Source organism: Schistocerca gregaria, chromosome 4, assembly GCF_023897955.1.
Source record: "Schistocerca gregaria isolate iqSchGreg1 chromosome 4, iqSchGreg1.2, whole genome shotgun sequence".
Classification (NCBI taxonomy): Eukaryota; Metazoa; Arthropoda; class Insecta; order Orthoptera; family Acrididae; genus Schistocerca; species Schistocerca gregaria.
Window position 1 is genome coordinate 617715867 of NC_064923.1, and position 18739 is coordinate 617734605.

The 18739-nt window shown below is 37.7% G+C and overlaps 1 protein-coding gene across 1 annotated transcript in view; it reads right to left on the minus strand.

The window, feature by feature from the left end:
- The window catches only part of LOC126267837 (plasma membrane calcium-transporting ATPase 1-like), a 97907-nt gene that overhangs the window by 26617 nt on the left and 52551 nt on the right, over window positions 1–18739 (minus strand). The window contains exon 5 of the mRNA XM_049973142.1: window positions 10068–10164. Within this exon, the coding sequence (XP_049829099.1) occupies window positions 10068–10164 (97 nt within the window). The remainder of the gene's footprint in view (window positions 1–10067; window positions 10165–18739) is intronic.

The following is an 18739-nucleotide window of genomic DNA, read 5'->3' on the forward strand; positions in this document are numbered from 1 at the left end:
ATAAATAAATTAAAAATCAAAATAAATAAATTAAAAATAAATAAACACAACTTGTGTATTGATGGAAAAAAATTGAGCATGTTCTAAAAGGGTTTACACTACTCAAGCAAAGAGGTGGTTAATGAACTTCATATGGACATAGAAATGTTACTAGTGGCATACCAGTATTTAAAAGTAAACTAAAAGAATATCCTATGGAACACTCAATTTACTCTCCGATGAGTTCTTTGACATAAACACTTGTATATTGTAAGTCAGATATTGCACATTGACTTGTAGTATTTGCTGTTACCACCTTGTAACCGAACATGATGACCTACGTCAGAATAACAACGTATTTGACTTGTAGAAAAGTTATAACTTAATATGGAATGTTGTGGTTGGCAGGAGAGCCAACACCATTTTGCTAAAGGAGGCCGAAATGTATGCATTTTAGCTCACACAGGCTGGCCTGAGGTCTGGAACATGACAAGGGAATTAGAACTGAGAAAAACGGACGTAGCTGGTGGAATACTTAACTTTAATACATTAATGACGAACGTCGTTCTTGACGGTACATGATTTACAATATCAATAGAAACTGATCATGGCGCCTTGCTAGGTCGTAGCAAATAACGTAGCTGAAGGCTATGCTAACTATCGTCTCGGAAAATGAGAGCGTAATTTGTCAGTGAACCATCGCTAGCAAAGTCAGCTGTACAACTGGAGCGAGTGCTAGGAAGTCTCTCTAGACCTTCCGTGTGGCGGCGCTCGGTCTGCAATCATTGATAGTGGCGACATGCGGGTCCAACGTATACTACCGGACCGCGGCCGATTTAAAGGCTACCACCTAGCAAGTGTGGTGTCTGCTGGTGACACCAAATGTAAAAACTGTAATTTGCTATTGTATTGTCTTATACCTCTGCATTCGTTCAGGAAATGCCTAAACTTTTAATTGTTAACATATTTTGTTCCTTTACACATACTCCAATTTGTATCTATTAGCATCTTTAAATGGGCTACTGTTCTCATGTATGATTGTGACTTGTTCTACATCCATACAGTTATCTTATATACTCGATCTATGGTACACAAATATATTAGTAAATAAATAGATTATGCCTGGAATCTAGATTTAGCCTCTGTCAGGAGTAACCCAATATTCCCTCCCCTCCTTCCTCTCCACACACCTTTTTCTCTTTCCGTACAACATGGTGAGATGATTTCACTATTATTAAAAATTATTTACTTACGTGTTCAACAGTCCCAGACCATTCCTTTGCTTCTCCCTTCCCCCCAATTCGTGTTTGCTCTTTCATCTTGTTCTTTCTCCCCCATCACTATATCCCTAGCTCATCATCTACCTCAGTCTAATACTCTACATTTCGTCTCTCTCGCTTTACTCTCACCTTTCCATTTATTATTGTTTAATTAAATCCTTGTAACACTATATTCTCTTCTTTGCTCATACTTCTCATTCTGTTTGACTAACTTATCTCACAAGAAATAAAACTAACAGAAGTATTTGAAAGTATAATCTTGTCCCATCTAAATGCCTTTTCACTAAACACAAACTGCTTATAAATTATCAGTAGGGCCTCAGAAAAGAGCTAAGTACAACCACAACAGTTATACACTTATTCCATGAAGTTTACTGTCTATTTGACCAGAGAATGTAGATCGCAGCTATGTTTCAGACCTGAAAAAAGCATTCACTGCGGTAAACTGTAGGTTACTTCCAAAAAGACTAAGGTATTATTGTATTGGGAATCCATCTCTGAATCTTCAGGCACATATAAGCTAAACTGTAATTAATACATGAACTTCCATAAGAACTCGATGAAAAAATTATGAACTTTCAATTCAGCTGTGAAGGTGTACCTCGTGGCTCAGTCTATGGTCCCTTTTGCATAATCCATTAACTTCCATGTAATAAACTATATAGTAATCACCTCAGTCTTAATCTATGGTAGAAAATCTGAGAAAATAGAAACTTTTACTAATAATGGTGTAATAGAAGTAATGAAATATTTCAGTGGTCAGGTTCTCAAGGTATATTTAAAATGGGCAGCTCTCACCACACTTTGAGAATCGTGATCATTTTAAGAGTTTAGTAACAGTAACTCTTTTCAAATGTAGGCTAGATATGGCTGGTACTAGAAAATTCATTTCATCTGAGCTTAGTTGATGAAATCTATTTATTTATTTATTGTCCACATAAATCTCTTTTTCAGTACATGTATTGCACAAGGATATTGGACAGAAAACCTTCATACCTATTGATTTTTCAAATACCAAACACACATTATTTATATTTTTATGGAAAATTGGATCTATACAGTTAATAATTACAATTAAAAAATACTGTATATTTACAACTTATTTCAAGAATTAATGACACAAATTACATTTTTTTCTTACATAAGATACTGTAAGATTGAATAGTAGCAGTTTTTCAGAAGGTAGACTTTCACAGGCTTTTTAAATCTATGTAGTTCAGGAAGAGATTTTATATGTTTTGTAATTTGTTGTACAGTTTTGTTTCTGCATGATATACAATGTTTTGATATAATGTGGTGATACAATGACTAACTTGTAAGTCAATGTCTGACTTGGTACTGTAATCATGGACACTTTTGTTTTAAGGAAAAAGTTTTTCTTATCTCAGTACACTTTTTTTGACATTCATCACTATTTCCAGTATTTAAATTATGGGAAGAGGTAATAACTTTAGGTCTTTAAAGAAAGGTTTGTATGGTTTTCTGCTGCTCACTTATTTCATTATTCATACAATTGCCTTTTTTTCCTGAAAACTGTTATTGCAAGGTGTACATTTCCCCAGAAAATGAGACCACACTTCAGCATTGAATGTACATGAGCGAAGTATACAGCCCTAGATGTTTGTGCACTAGTACTTTTGCAAAGATTCCTTACTACATGGCTCATTTGTGCTAGTTCTGAATTTAGGGATGTGATATGAGTGCTCCTTTTAAGATTTTCCTGGATATGAATACCAAGAAATTTAGTTTCAGTGTCAGGACTAATGTTTTGTTTATCTATACATATTAAAGGTTGTAGTGCATTTTTATTTTGATCTGTGTGAAATTTCATGACAACTGTTTTTTGGGCATTAGCTATTAGCCTGTTTCTGTTAAACTATTCGGACACTTCTTTTGTAATAACTTTTACAGATGCAGCAATATTTTCTTCTTCATTTCCTTCAATCAATAGGCTGGTATCATCTGCAGACAGTACTGGTTCAGAATCCCTAATGTGTGATGGGAAATCATTGATGTATATCAAAAATTGAAAGGGACCTGAAACAGAGCCCTGTTGAACCCCCTACCCTAGTCTATATGTTTCTGAAAGGTGTACTTGGAGTTCATTTCCTTTCATGTACTTAATTTCAAGTTACTTGAGAGTGACATTCCAAATATGATTTAATCCAATGATTTGGCACACCTCTTACACCGTACCATTCAAGCATCCTCAGGAGCACAGAATAATCAATAACATCAAAAGCTTTGTTTAGGTACAAGAATGAACATGAAATTTTTCTGTGGTTGTCCACTACATTTAATACATAGTTTTTTAGGTTGAAAGTGGCTGTTTCAGTTGATTGCTGAGGTCTGAAGCCATGTTGACATCATTAAATAATATTATTCTTCTTGAAAAATGTAGTAAGTTGTGAAAGGAACACTTTTTCACTAATTATCGAAAACCCTGACAGTAGTGACACAAGCCTATTGTTACCATACATTGCTGGTCACTTTTTTCTATATAGAGGTATTACTTTTGCCATTTTCAGGTACTGTGGGAAGACACCACATGATAAGGATGAATTGCATATGTCTAATAAAGGAGAGAGTATGTGTCTTGCTGTGATTTTTACAATATACTTTCGAATATCATCAATACCCTTTGAATAATTACTCTTCAGTGAATTAATGTATCTAGGACCTCTGTAGGGGCTACTGAACGGAGGAACAAGGATATATTACTTATTTCGATCGATAAAAGCTCTTTCAATGTTGCAGTAGGTGCATTACCAAATTTTTCCTTCACTAATATTCCAGCAACAGTTGCATAATAAGAACTGAAACTGTTTGCAACTGCCCTATGGTCAGTGACATTCTTGTCATTGTGCAATATCACAAGATTTTTGTAAGTTATCTTCTTCCCCATAAAATCCTGCCCAACTTTCCACATGGACTTAGATTTAGTGGATGACTTATTATTATACACTCCTGGAAATGGAAAAAAGAACACATTGACACCGGTGTGTCAGACCCACCATACTTGCTCCGGACACTGTGAGAGGGCTGTACAAGCAATGATCACACGCACGGCACAGCTTACACACCAGGAACCGCGGTATTGGCCGTCGAATGGCGCTAGCTGCGCAGCATTTGTGCACCGCCGCCGTCAGTGTCAGCCAGTTTGCCATGGCATACGGAGCTCCATCGCAGTCTTTAACACTGGTAGCATGCCGCGACAGCGTGGACGTGAACCGTATGTGCAGTTGACGGACTTTGAGCGAGGGCGTACAGTGGGCATGCGGCAGGCCGGGTGGACGTACCGCCGAATTGCTCAACACGTGGGGCGTGAGGTCTCCACAGTACATCGATGTTGTCGCCAGTGGTAGGCGGAAGGTGCACGTGCCCGTCGCCCTGGAACCGGACCGCAGCGATGCACGGATGCACGCCAAGACTGTAGGATCCTACACAGTGCCGTAGGGGACCGCACCGCCACTTCCCAGCAAATTAGGGACACTGTTGCTCCTGGGGTATCGGCGAGGACCATTCGCAACCGTCTCCATGAAGCTGGGCTACGGTCCCGTACACCGTTAGGCCTTCTTCCTCTCACGCCCCAACATCGTGCAGCCCGCCTCCAGTGGTGTCGCGACAGGCGTGAATGGAGGGACGAATGGAGACGTGTCGTCTTCAGCGATGAGAGTCGCTTCTGCCTTGGTGCCAATGATGGTCGTATGCGTGTTTGGCGCCGTTCAGGTGAGTTTCACAATCAGGACTGCATACGACCGAGGCACACAGGGCCAACACCCGGCATCATGGTGTGGGGAGCGATCTCCTACACTGGCCGTACACCTCTGGTGATCGTCGAGGGGACACTGAATAGTGCAAGGTACATCCAAACCGTCATCGAACCCATCGTTCTACCATTCCTAGACCGGCAAGGGAACTTGCTGTTCCAACAGGACAATGCACGTCCGCATGTATCCCGTGCCACCCAACGTGCTCTAGAAGGTGTAAGTCAACTACCCTGGCCAGCAAGATCTCCGGATCTGTCCCCCATTGAGCATGTTTGGGACTGGATGAAGCGTCGTCTCACGCGGTCTGCACGTCCAGCACGAACGCTGGTCCAACTGAGGCGCCAGGTGGAAATGGCATGGCAAGCCGTTCCACAGGACTACATCCAGCATCTCTACGATCGTCTCCATGGGAGAATAGCAGCCTGCATTGCTGCGAAAGGTGGATATACACTGTACTAGTGCCGACATTGTGCATACTCTGTTGCCTGTGTCTATGTGCCTGTGGTTCTGTCAGTGTGATCATGTGATGTATCTGACCCCAGGAATGTGTCAATAAAGTTTCCCCTTCCTGGGACAATGAATTCACGGTGTTCTTATTTCAATTTCCAGGAGTGTATTTGCCATTTTCCTTCATTTGTGTCTCTTTTATGACACATTTCAAAACTAACTATATTTTTGAAATGATTAAGAAATTCTGGACTGCAGTCAGTTTTTGACTGCAGAAAAAGTTCCCACTGACTTTTACATGATACTCTGATGCCTAATGTAGTCCAGTTTTTGAATCTATCTGTGCTTCTGAAAATCAATTTCCTTTGTGGTAAAGTTATGTCGAAGTTATGCTTGAAAATGTTAAAAAAATTTCCATCTTTCCATTGGTAGTAGAGGTATCAAATACTTCTCTCCTACATTGTTCTCTGCTTAGATACTGGAAGTATTCAATATTCATCTGACTATATATTCTTTTATGGATAATATTTTGTACACTAGTCGAAATGTGATTTACAGGTATGGTTAGTAATTGCGAAAGGTGGTCACTATAGCCAGTATCAAAGTTTTCTGATGTGCACTTGTCCATGTTTACACATACCTGATAAAGGGAGAGTAACACTAGTTTTTCTTACATGTGTTGGAGAGCTAACAGTCAGACCAATATTGTAGGCTTTTATAATATTTTAGAATTTTTCCCTGTGAGGGCTATGGCTCAGAAAAGTCGATATTAAAATCTCCACACAATACCACTGTTTTCCAAGTTACCTTGAATTTGTTTAAATCAAGGTCTAGTTTTTTGAAAAAAACACTTACGTTGCTAACATGAGATCTATTCATACATAAAACAATGTTTTTTTTGTACATTAACTCATCAGCTGAAATTTCAAAGTGTCTTGGGCAACCTAGTTTGCAAACAGACTCTTATAGTCTACATTTTCTTTTATATGTATACAAGTTCCCCCATGTTTTGATCCTATTCTACAAATGTAGTTCTAAGATAAAAATGCGATATTTTAAAGTACTGAAAATACTGATTTTGTAACTAATGCTCACAAAAACTGAAAAGTGAATCGTCTTTCCATTCACTACTAATGAGTAGGTATTTATTTCATCAGCTTTGTTTGTAAATGACTGTACATTCCGGTGTACAATCTTCAGTTTGTATTTGCAACTTAATTTTGCATAACATTTTTGTGATACAGTCTACTTCCTGAAAGATGTCTTTTGCCTTTTTATAAGACATCGCCATCTTTCTTTATGACCCATTTGTCGGAGGTACTTTGGACTGCTTCTATAATACGCTTGTTGTGACTCAAATTTGCTAAATGACAGATTTCTTCAACCAGAAATTGTTTTCCAATATGATTTAAATAAAGGCCATGGCTGGTATGTATGGATCTGTCTAATGTGCTTATATTTATTAAGTTCACATACAGAAATTTTTTGCATACTTCATCTATCTCTTTGTTTACTCTTCCTATTTATTTATTTACACATGACCAAGGAGGTAGGTCATATCTCACAAATGAATACGAATGTTTCATTCCACCATTGCGCATATTTACATGCAATTGGTGTTGTCATGTTAACATAATAAAAATAACAATAATAAAATATAAATTTCGACATAACAAACATTGTTAATTGCAATATAATAATCCAGGAGGATACAATACATATTTGTGCAAATATCAATAATGACAAAAAGCTTCCTCATAGATGAATAAAAGATAAATGAGCTACATTGTTCAGTGAATGAAATATAAATAATCAAACAGATAATTAACAATAGGTACACGACAGTAATAAAAAAGTTGAACCGTGTGGCATGTGTATAGTTTGCAGTTAATTTATAGTTCATTCTCATAAGGAAAGTGGGTCATTTGTCACATACTCAAGGAACTCTTGAGCAGAGTAAATTACTTTAGTTTTGATCCATCTCAAAATGCTAGATTTAAATTTATTTACTGGAACTGTGTAGGTATTTTGAGATAATATGTTGAAGTAGACAGGACCAAGATGTTTGTAGCTGTTATGTGTCTTTGCGAGCCTAGCATATGGCATATTAATTGTATGTCCACTTCATATGTTATGGTCATGAACTGTTCTCCTTACACCAAATTTACTCAGATTCTCTGTGTGGTTGATTAAATTAGATTAGATTAGATTTACTTTCATTCCAATTGATCCATAGTGAGGAGGTCCTCCAGGATGTGGAACATGTCAGAAATAAACAATACATGACAAATATTTACAACTAAAACAAATAAGCTATTAACCATTCCTCAGGTCCCAAGTGGAATGATCATCATTTTTTAATGAATGCTATATGAAAGTCATTTTACAAATACTAATGCACTGAATTTAAAATAAAAAAGTTTTTTATTTATTTATAAGGTAACAATCATGTATTTTATTTATTTATAAGGTAACAAACACGTAACACAACTACTATAATACTTATTTACAATGAACACATTACTGCACTGAAATGGTGCAGAAGTTGGATTGTACTTTATATATATTCATCAGTGGAGTGGAAGGAGTTGGCCACCAATAAATCCTTTAGGCTAATCTTAAACTGAATTTACGACAGCTACACTAGTGCTGCCTAATTTGGATAGCACACTTTCAAGAACAGTGATGACTTCACTATGTTTATATCTGGCAACATCATATACATCTGTACAAATTACGACACAGTCTTTTCAGCCAAGTTTTTCACATGATTTCACGTGTGTTTTTGTCACTTATACAAAACCTGCTCCTGGCTTGACAAATGCCTGGACACTTAGTTTGTGTATCTGCCAACTTTTCTGTTATCTGCCGTCCATGATTATCGGCTAAAATTAAGACTTTTCATTCTTTTCGAACACTTGAGTTCAATGGACTGATATTTTAATCACATTTTTTTGTGTACAATGCGACACGTGTGAAAAATTTGCAGTGCAATGTTGCCGTTGTTTACAATTAATATTAGGACTCATATGTTTGAGTGACATTTTTTGTACAATAACGTTTGTCATTATAGCTATTTCATTCACTTGCTTTTATATTTACAAGCTTTGTGCTGGTTCCCACAGTAATTCTTCCTCTGTTTATGTTATTGGTAACCAATATGTCCTTGAGATTGAGTTAATGTTCTGTTTGTTGAGTTTTGCAACCAAGACTTTGCAGCTGTTTTTCCAATAAGGCTACAGTTCTTTACTTTTACTGTTTTTAGTAGCTGAAATGAGACAAAAGTCATAGCAATATTTATATATGGATGACACTGAATTGACATCTGCCACAGTTTTATCTCTGCATTTTGATGCAATGATTTCATTTGCAATTTTTGCTTTAACTTCGCAGCAGTAACATTTTCCAATTCGAACCATGATACTTTTTTTGCACCGATCACCTAAAGACTCATTCTTTTTTACGTTTTTCTTGGAACCCGATTTTCGTGTACCTTTTTCAACTGTCATCTTAACCAATTTAAATTAATCCCTTGTATACTCCATTTGAGGGTTCACTGTTTTAAAACTTGAATTATAGTTTCTTTATGGCTGTAAGAATATGATCATAATTTTACCTATACCTTTTTCTTTTGTATATTGAGACAATAAACTGCAATATTTAATGCCAAAAAAGACTAAACGTTAGTTAAGAAAGATTTGTGGTTCTGTTGTGTGAATGGTCTGATTCAGCCTCTTGCTGTGCAGTAAACATTGTCTTCTCCACAATACATGATTTAGATCCACTATCAACAGAAATTTGTGCAAAGAATATTCATATTATTTTCACTTTGATGACGCAGCACAAAATTAGTAAAAGCTGATGCTATTCATTTTATGAAAACAGTATTTACCAATATTGCATGTAACACTGCAATAAAAAGCTAAGTTTGAGACTTCAAACTCATTTATCAGTTTCACAGTTAGAAGTCAGAACAACTGTGAACTGCAGATACTAATAGTAATTTCTTTTTAATCAGCAAATAGATTCAGGTATTACTTTGTGTCCAATACTTCCATTTACAAGTTCCCAACAGCTTCATTGCTATGAAGCCTATGGAGAAAAACGTGCTGACAATTTATCATAGTTGTAAACAATGTGACAAATTGTCAATGTAAAAATAATAATGAAAGCATCATGATAGGGAAACGTGAGGAATAGTCAAGAAATCACTGGTTTCTGGTCATCAACTAAGTAGTATTTTTAAGAAAACTGTTAGAGTATTTTGTATCATTCTTCTTACTGTCTCCTATTCTCCTTCCTGAATAATGCATTCAACATTCTTAACCTAATACTTGTGTTATACCTCCAGCCTGTGTAATTATAGTTCCTCCCTCAACTTAAAATTCGTATTCTGTTCTACATTCTATCTGCAGTGTTCCCAAATCTATCCAATTCACATTTCATCTTCTACTAGACAAAACGTAATTTCTTTACAACTGATTTTCACATCCACTGCATAAAGACATTATTCCTATTAATTAAAATTTCACTCTGTTGTTCAAAAACTTACTGCCTCAATACGCAAATAACAATTCCAATAACTACTTACCTCTGTTTTTGTTCTTTCAGGCCCTCGAATCCAAATATTAGTTTGAAAAGAATTCCACTCCTTATCTGTTAGTGGAGTATCTGCACTGTATGTAAATCTGAAATGGAAATTTCATTTTGTAACTACCCACGTTCATCATTTAATCAATCAATTGAAGGGCTTGGGGAGATATAGTCATAAGCCACAACTTTTACAAAATTGAGTTTTTCATATTGCGGCATTCTTAACAATGTCTTCTTCACAATGTGTTGAAAAAGTTCTGTATTACTGCAACAGATGACAGTCTACGACGGAGTGCGGTTCTATGCTGTGCCATCTGGTGGTAGTTTCAGAAGATACATAGTCACAAGCCACACCAAAATGGCAGGTGGATCAGGAACGTCTGTATCGTCTTCGGGTCTTCAATGCATATTTGACACACACAGTAGTGGAAGTGAAGAGCTTTAGCCTTTGGATCCTGACAGTTATGAATCTTGGCATCCATCGACCAGCAGTTGCAGCTCAGATGATGTTTCGGTAAGTACATAAAACGGTTTATTTCTGATGATTAATTTCCTGTGTTTCTCTCAACATTGCCAACGCATTTGACAGCCATCCTGTGCGTTAAAGATGAAACTTGATGGGCACATTTATATTACTGCTTAATGGTGCAATAATGTAGTTTCAAAGGCAAAAGATGTGTAAAAATATTTTCTCATTAATGTGATTTTAGTGAAATTTAATGTTTTGTGTGGCTTATGACTATATCTTACGCAAATTCTTAGACTATTTTGCTCTCGATATTATAGCTTGAAATAAGTAGTATAAATGAAGAATAACCCAAAAAACCAAAGCCTTTACAGAAAAGAAAGCGAAATATTGATCAGTGGAAAAAAAATGAAGCGAAACGTCGACGAAATGCTGGTCAGCAGTATAAGTCTTTAAAAACCTACAAGACTGTTCAGGTTGATACTTTAAGAACTCCCTGTACTTGTTTAAATAAATGCTTCACAAAACTGCTTGGAGAGGAGGGAAACATTTTTCATTCATTTTGGGACATAGGAAACTTTAATGCCCAGAATACTTACCTGATGAGCTGTATGAAAATGGAACCGAATAAGCAGAGGTTTGTTCACTATTTAAATACAAATGGTTTAATATTTTGTATACTTATTTCATTTTGTTATATTTGTCATAATTTCTTTCAAAGCTATCCAAAAAAGACTTCCAAGAAAATATCATCCAGGGATGTTACATTTTCTTATAATGTGAGGGTATGCAGAACAGAAGTCACGATCTGTAAGGAAGCTTTCCTAGGGGTTAGTGGCTTACAGATACATGTACGAAGAGTGAGGAATTTGCAACATCAAATGAAGCAGGGATTTGCAGTGCCAAAACAAATGGAAGAGGTTTGTATGTTACTGTGTACTATAAGTTAGGGATGTACTCAAACTGAGTACTATACAAATATCTCTATTAGAAAGAGGATATAAGCTCATCTTTATTTTTCTTTCAGGAAAACGATGAAACTACCCACATAAATTTCAAAATGAAGCTGTGCAAAGTGCTAGAGAATTTCTCAACGCCATACCGAAATATAACAGTCATTACAGTAGGCAACAGAACCCCAATAAAGGGTATTTGGATTGTGATCTCAGAACTGCTTCCGTATTTCGAGATAAACACTTAGAATACTGCAAGGAAAAGCAGGTTCCTGCAGTATCTGAACATAAATTCAGAGAAATTTAATCTGAATTTAACATAGGCTTCAAACTACCAAAAAGTGACACCTGTTAAAAATGTGATGGATTTCTAATTGCAATAAATAACCCAGAATTATATGTAGAAGATGTCTTAGAAAAGAAACAACAATATGAACTGCATCTGAAAAAGGCTGACAGAGGACTCTGGCTAAAGAAAATTCGAAAGAGCATCATTTGATGGCAAAGGACATGCCTGAAATGTTCCCCACACCTAAACTAACAGTTGGTCCAGTATTTTGCAAGAGGAAAATATGGACATACATCTGTGGTATCCACGACTGTGGACCAAATAAGGGTTATATGGTTCTGTGGAGAGAGAAAGATGGAGGACGGGGTTCAGATGAGGTTGGGAGCTGCTTATTGAAGTACTTGGAGATAACAAATCCTCAGACAAAACATCTTCACACAATCACAGACAACTGCAAGGGTCAGGCAAAGAATTCGACTATTATTGCTTTGGAGAGGTCTCTTGTTGCTACCAAAAGATTTGATTCTCTCCAGCATTACTTCCCTGTGGTAGGTCTCACTATGCTACCTTGCAGTCGTGATTTTGGTCGCATTGTACGGTATGCAAGAAACAGACGTCCAATAGTGTACACTCCAGATGAGTGGGCAGTAGTAATAAAATCTGCAAGTCCAAAACATTTCATTGTAACTAAAATGGAAAGAGACGAATTCAGAAGTCTGGAAAGCCTGAAGACATTGATCTCAAAATGTACAGAATCCACGTCTGGGGATCCCCACCATTTCTGTGAAGTTACTCAATTTAAGTTTGAGTGTGAAGATCCCTTCAAGTTAAGTGTAAAGCACTCTTATTCAAACATATGAGCTTTCATGTCAGTGGATATTTGTGTCAAAAAGAGAGGAAGGCTAGTTCAACCATATCCATATCAGTTGTCAATAAAGTACTGAAAGCCACTACAAATTAACCAGAAAAAATTGATGATGTACTCTCTTATGCCATACATACCTGCAGCAAATCAAGATTTCTTTTGGTCATTTGCTGGAAATAACATGTACAATAACAAGGTAGAGAAACATCCTTGGTGTAATTGTATCAATGAAAAAGTTATTTATACTTCTCAGAAACCTGACATGCATATATTAACGTGTAAAAATTGTATATTCTGCTTGCTGTGTACGAGTAGTTAAAAGAAATCCTTACAAATTCATATTTTATGCCTTAAACAATTTTTTTTGGAGTTATAGTCATAAGCCACCGTTGGCTACATCTTAATTAGAATCATTCTAAAATTAATACTTTATAGCATGCAGAGAGTTGACTATTTAACAACATGCTTCACAAGTATGAAGCAAGTGTTTGCAGTAGAAATAAGGTTTCTATTTTGTATTACACATTTTCAGACCTCCTTGGAACTTTAAACTCGCTGGACCTCAAAACTAGTTTGATGTGGCTTATGACTATATTTCCCCGACCCCTTCAATTTATTTATTTCCCATGCACTACTATACCTCTTGCAATGTGATTTCACAAGTGATTACAGTTTTAAGAGGAGAAGTGCTTTTACCAATTTTACATGCAAAGGAGTTGGTCTTTCCTTTTGCTTCCTAGTAACTTCAGGGTAGTATAAATTTTCCTTTATTCCTCCTATCTTGGTCACCAAATGAAGTGCACCAAAAGGTGATGATGTTTGTTGGTAACTTGTAATTAGATGGTACTGGTAGCACATTTTTCAAATCTCACATTTCTTAACCTACAGGCCAACTGTAAGTTAAACGCCAATTATTAATAAATGGTCCCACTATCTCTTCTAATTATGAATAATTCACTCATATTATCCTACATTTTGTCCTCGCTTCTATTTAGTTTTGTCATCTGATTAGTTTGCTCACTTTTTCTCTTTCTCAAACTGTAAGAACCGGTTTCCCATTATTTCTTCCAGCTTAGCTGCATCTCATTCCTCCCATTTTTGTTGTTTTCTTCACAACAGTACCACATTCTCTAGCTCCTGTAACTACCTATTCAGTCACCTCCTTCCATTAATCCTTCCTGCTTTTCCTCAATATCTATGCATTTCTCTTTCACTACCTATTTAGCACCAAAATACACTCCTGGAAATTGAAATAAGAACACCGTGAATTCATTGTCCCAGGAAGGGGAAACTTTATTGACACATTCCTGGAGTCAGATACATCACATGATCACACTGACAGAACCACAGGCACATAGACACAGGCAACAGAGCATGCACAATGTCGGCACTAGTACAGTGTATATCCACCTTTCGCAGCAATGCAGGCTGCTATTCTCCCATGGAGACGATCGTAGAGATGCTGGATGTAGTCCTGTGGAACGGCTTGCCATGCCATTTCCACCTGGCGCCGCAGTTGGACCAGCGTTCGTGCTGGACGTGCAGACCGCGTGAGACGACGCTTCATCCAGTCCCAAACATGCTCAATGGGGGACAGATCCGGAGATCTTGCTGGCCAGGGTAGTTGACTTACACCCTCTAGAGCACATTGGGTGGCACGGGATACATGCGGACGTGCATTGTCCTGTTGGAACAGCAAGTTCCCTTGCCGGTCTAGGATTGGTAGAACGATGGGTTCGATGACGGTTTGGATGTACCGTGCACTATTCAGTGTCCCCTCGACGATCACCAGAGGTGTACGGCCAGTGTAGGAGATCGCTCCCCACACCATGATGCCGGGTGTTGGCCCTGTGTGCCTCGGTCGTATGCAGTCCTGATTGTGGCGCTCACCTGCACGGCGCCAAACACGCATACGACCATCATTGTCACCAAGGCAGAAGCGACTCTCATCGCTGAAGACGACACGTCTCCATTCGTCCCTCCATTCACGCCTGTCGCGACACCACTGGAGGCGGGCTGCATGATGTTGGGGCGTGAGCGGAAGACGGCCTAACGGTGTGCGGGACCGTAGCCCAGCTTCATGGAGACGGTTGCGAATGGTCCTCGCCGATACCCCAGGAGCAACAGTGTCCCTAATTTGCTGGGAAGTGGCGGTGCGGTCCCCTACGGCACTGTGTAGGATCCTACGGTCTTGGCGTGCATCCGTGCGTAGCTGCGGTCCGGTCCCAGGTCGACGGGCACGTGCACCTTCCGCCGACCACTGGCGACAACATCGATGTACTGTGGAGACCTCAAGCCCCACGTGTTGAGCAATTCGGCGGTACGTCCACCCGGCCTCCCGCATGCCCACTATACGCCCTCGCTCAAAGTCCGTCAACTGCACATACAGTTCACGTCCACGCTGTCGCGGCATGCTACCAGTGTTAAAGACTGCGATGGAGCTCCGTATGCCACGGCAAACTGGCTGACACTAACGGCGGCGGTGCACAAATGCTGCGCAGCTAGCGCCATTCGACGGCCAACACCGCGGTTCCTGGTGTGTCCGCTGTGCCATGCGTGTGATCATTGCTTGTACAGCCCTCTCGCAGTGTCCGGAGCAAGTATGGTGGGTCTGACACACCGGTGTCAATGTGTTCTTTTTTCCGTTTCCAGGAGTGTACTTCTTTCCTTAACTCTTTTGTACTCCTTCGTTTTATTCTATTTATTCAAATTAAATATTTGCACCCCTACAACTTCAAGGATATACTGTTCTGTTGGTCATACCAGTTTCTCTCACATTCCTCATGTCCTGAGTTCTAGTGATGTATCTCTCTTCTTCTTGTATCTCCACCAGTACCATTCCATTTATCCTGTATTCCAGCCACAGTGTAGTACAGCTCTTTTTTTGCGAATCCTCGTTTATCTTTCATAACTATCGAGTGGGATAAGTCCGTTTTTGCTGCCGTGTTTTCTTGTGTTTTTTGTGTCATATTTGCTGAAAGTTCTTCATATTGAATATATGTAGAGCTGGTATTTGCCAGTTGGCACCTACTGCTAGCTGTAAATGTCTACATAATTTATCTTTGCCTTCCATTTGCAAGTAAAGTCAATGCTTTGTATGATAGTTTCCACTGAGGAATGTATTAACGTCCATTAACATTAAATGCTCATAATTTTTTGCATTCCTCATTGAGAATTCGTTTCCAGCATAGATTCTGTTGTTCAGTTTTGGTACATCGTATCTGTACGGAACTGTGCATGTGATAACTTTTTTGTGGATTGTCTTATGAAGAGAATCTGTTAAGGCGATTTTGAAATCCTGAAATTTCTTTAGGTTGTCATTTGTCTACCTGAAATGATGACACTGTCATTTTTCGTATATTCTTTTGTCTATGTTACCAACTACGTCCTTCAACTGTGTTAGATTTTATTACAGAAGAGATGTAGTATTTTTGATTTTGTGAACTGATCAGTGACGACCATGACTGTCAGAAAGAATTAACACGTTCTGTCTCTTGTTTTCACTGTGTATCATTTTTTGCAGCACTGATCGACCGCTTTCTTTACAGTTTTTGTTTGTATTAACGCTGTTGGTGTTATAAGGGCACTTCATAACACAAGCACTTGGGTCCTTCGCTGTAGTATTTTTGCTTCTGATCCAATCTGCTTCTCTTTCTCACTTTTTACAGTTTTTGTGGGTTTTGTTTTGATTGGTGCACTCGATTTCTGATTACCTAACAGTTCAGTATTTTCATTTCGAAGTTTCGTTAGATCATTTCGAAGTTTCGTTAGATCCTTCCTTAAAGTGTTAATCGCTGCTTGCATACTTATGATAGACTCTTTTAAATATTCAATATCTGTTACATATTTTTACATGGTATATTTTTACTTTCAATGTCTGTATTTCCGTGTGGTAGAAGATTGCTCACATCACACTCGTGAGCCATTTCATTTGGCTTCATATACATACCAGTAGTTCACTATTTCTATACCGAATTTCCGGACACGAGTTATAATATCACGCCCAATGCATTTAAGATTGCACTATTCACTGATTTTTACGTATGTCGTACATTTTTCGTTCAATTTACGTTTATATTTGTAGAGCTAACACACTCGCAGTTTACACTTTCCGCCATGGCTCTGGAAGTTTGGAGCAGACAGAATCCCAAATTAAAAATGTCTTTTTAACTATTTAAGTTTTGGTTAATGTAAATAATTCACTGAAAAGGCTACAATGGATCTTTAATTTGGAAGTGACCTTCCCATCCGAATGTACCTGTTAACTCATAAGATTTTCCTAAGGCTCAATAAACAAAATTTTATAATTGCAAAAGGTTTTGATGGACACCATTTTTGGTAAAATTAATTAGCTCATTGCAACCAGGACAACAGACTGACTGATAGGAATAATAAAGTATTGTGGGTGGAATTTGTTTCTTCAATTCTGATGATTTGCACACTATGCGCTTAAGGTGGAAAATTTAAGAACACAATTTTGAAAAGAAAGTTAGTGAAAATTTTATGTAGGTCTTAGTACATGAAATGACGTCTCCATGTATAGTAAAATAGTATGTGTCAACCTGCTTTATCATACACTGTTGACATTCTGCATCTATTATCACAGTGATCAATACTGAAGTTTCATACAGTCCACAATAATAATAACAATTACATATTCCCTGTTCAGTTAGTCATTGAAAACAGTCAGAAAATTACAGAATAATCTACCAAATGTGAACTATAGATAAAAGTTGAAACACTGTGCAAGATATAATTAGTGCTGTTCCATCTATTCCACATTTCTCTGTATCAGCAGACATAGATCTTACATACCATAACCTTCTGCAGGCTGGCTAAAATGGCTTCCAGCAGCCTCCCTTTTACAAGGTTAAAATAATTAGAGCTACAATTATCTGCTGTTGTCACAATTAGAAATTTATATTTCTGATTAACTTAATAATGGAGAAATATTTGTTTCAACTAGGACCTTTAGATACAACAATAACTTCTATTGAATTATGCTATCTGGCAAAAATCAAACAATGCAAAATCTAGAATGTAATGTAACAATACTGTGAAAAAGAAAGTTGCTACATACCATACAGCAGAGATGCTGAGTCACAGATAGGCACAACAAAAAGACAGCCACAAATATAGCTCATGACCAGTAAGACACACACAGAGGCAGAGACACACACACACACACACAAACACACACACACACACACACACACACACACACACACACACACACACATACACATACACACACACACACACACACACATACATGCACACACAAATGCTTATGTGTGTGAATTGTGTTTGCATTTCGGCCTGTAAGGCCTTCATCAAAATTAAGATGACAAAACATACATACACACACACAAACTCATATGCATGTGAGTTGTGTTTGCATGTGTGTTTTTGTGTGTGTTTACTATCTAATTTTGACTGAGGCTTCACTGGTTGAAAGTGATACTTGTGTCAGTCTTTTTGTTATGGCTGTCTCTGACTTAGCATTTCCACTACATGATGAGTAGGAACTTACCCTTTCACCATATTGTTGAATTATGCTGTCTAGTTTGATAAAATATGGCACTCTACTTTAGTTACAATGTTCTGATGAGAACGATAATTACTCCAGAATTAAATGTCTAAAATATTTCCAACCTAAGCCGTATACATGCTTCGCTCATTTATATGCATTGTTTGTCTGCTTAATGTGAATGTTACTAATTGGGTTTCTGTTTACAAATGACCAATGACACTGAAATCTAAAATTACTAGTAGTCATAATTACCACAGTTCTTAGGTAAGCAATTACACTTATGAGTTACAATTAACCAAAAGAATGTAATGTATAATAAAGTTAAGTCAGGTAAGTACTGAGTTACTTCAAGATTTTGGTGCTGTTTGTATGTTGTAAAGAGAAAACTACTGAAACTATTTGGAAAAAACACGAAAAAGGAGGAAGAGCATAATAGCTGGATGCAGTCAGCATGTTTTGTCACAAACAGCCTTCATCTAATTAATGTCATAACCTTTATTGCAAATAAGCCCCACATTTGAGCATCAGTGTCGCTATGATGTGTTGCCTTGAAACCCATCTGCT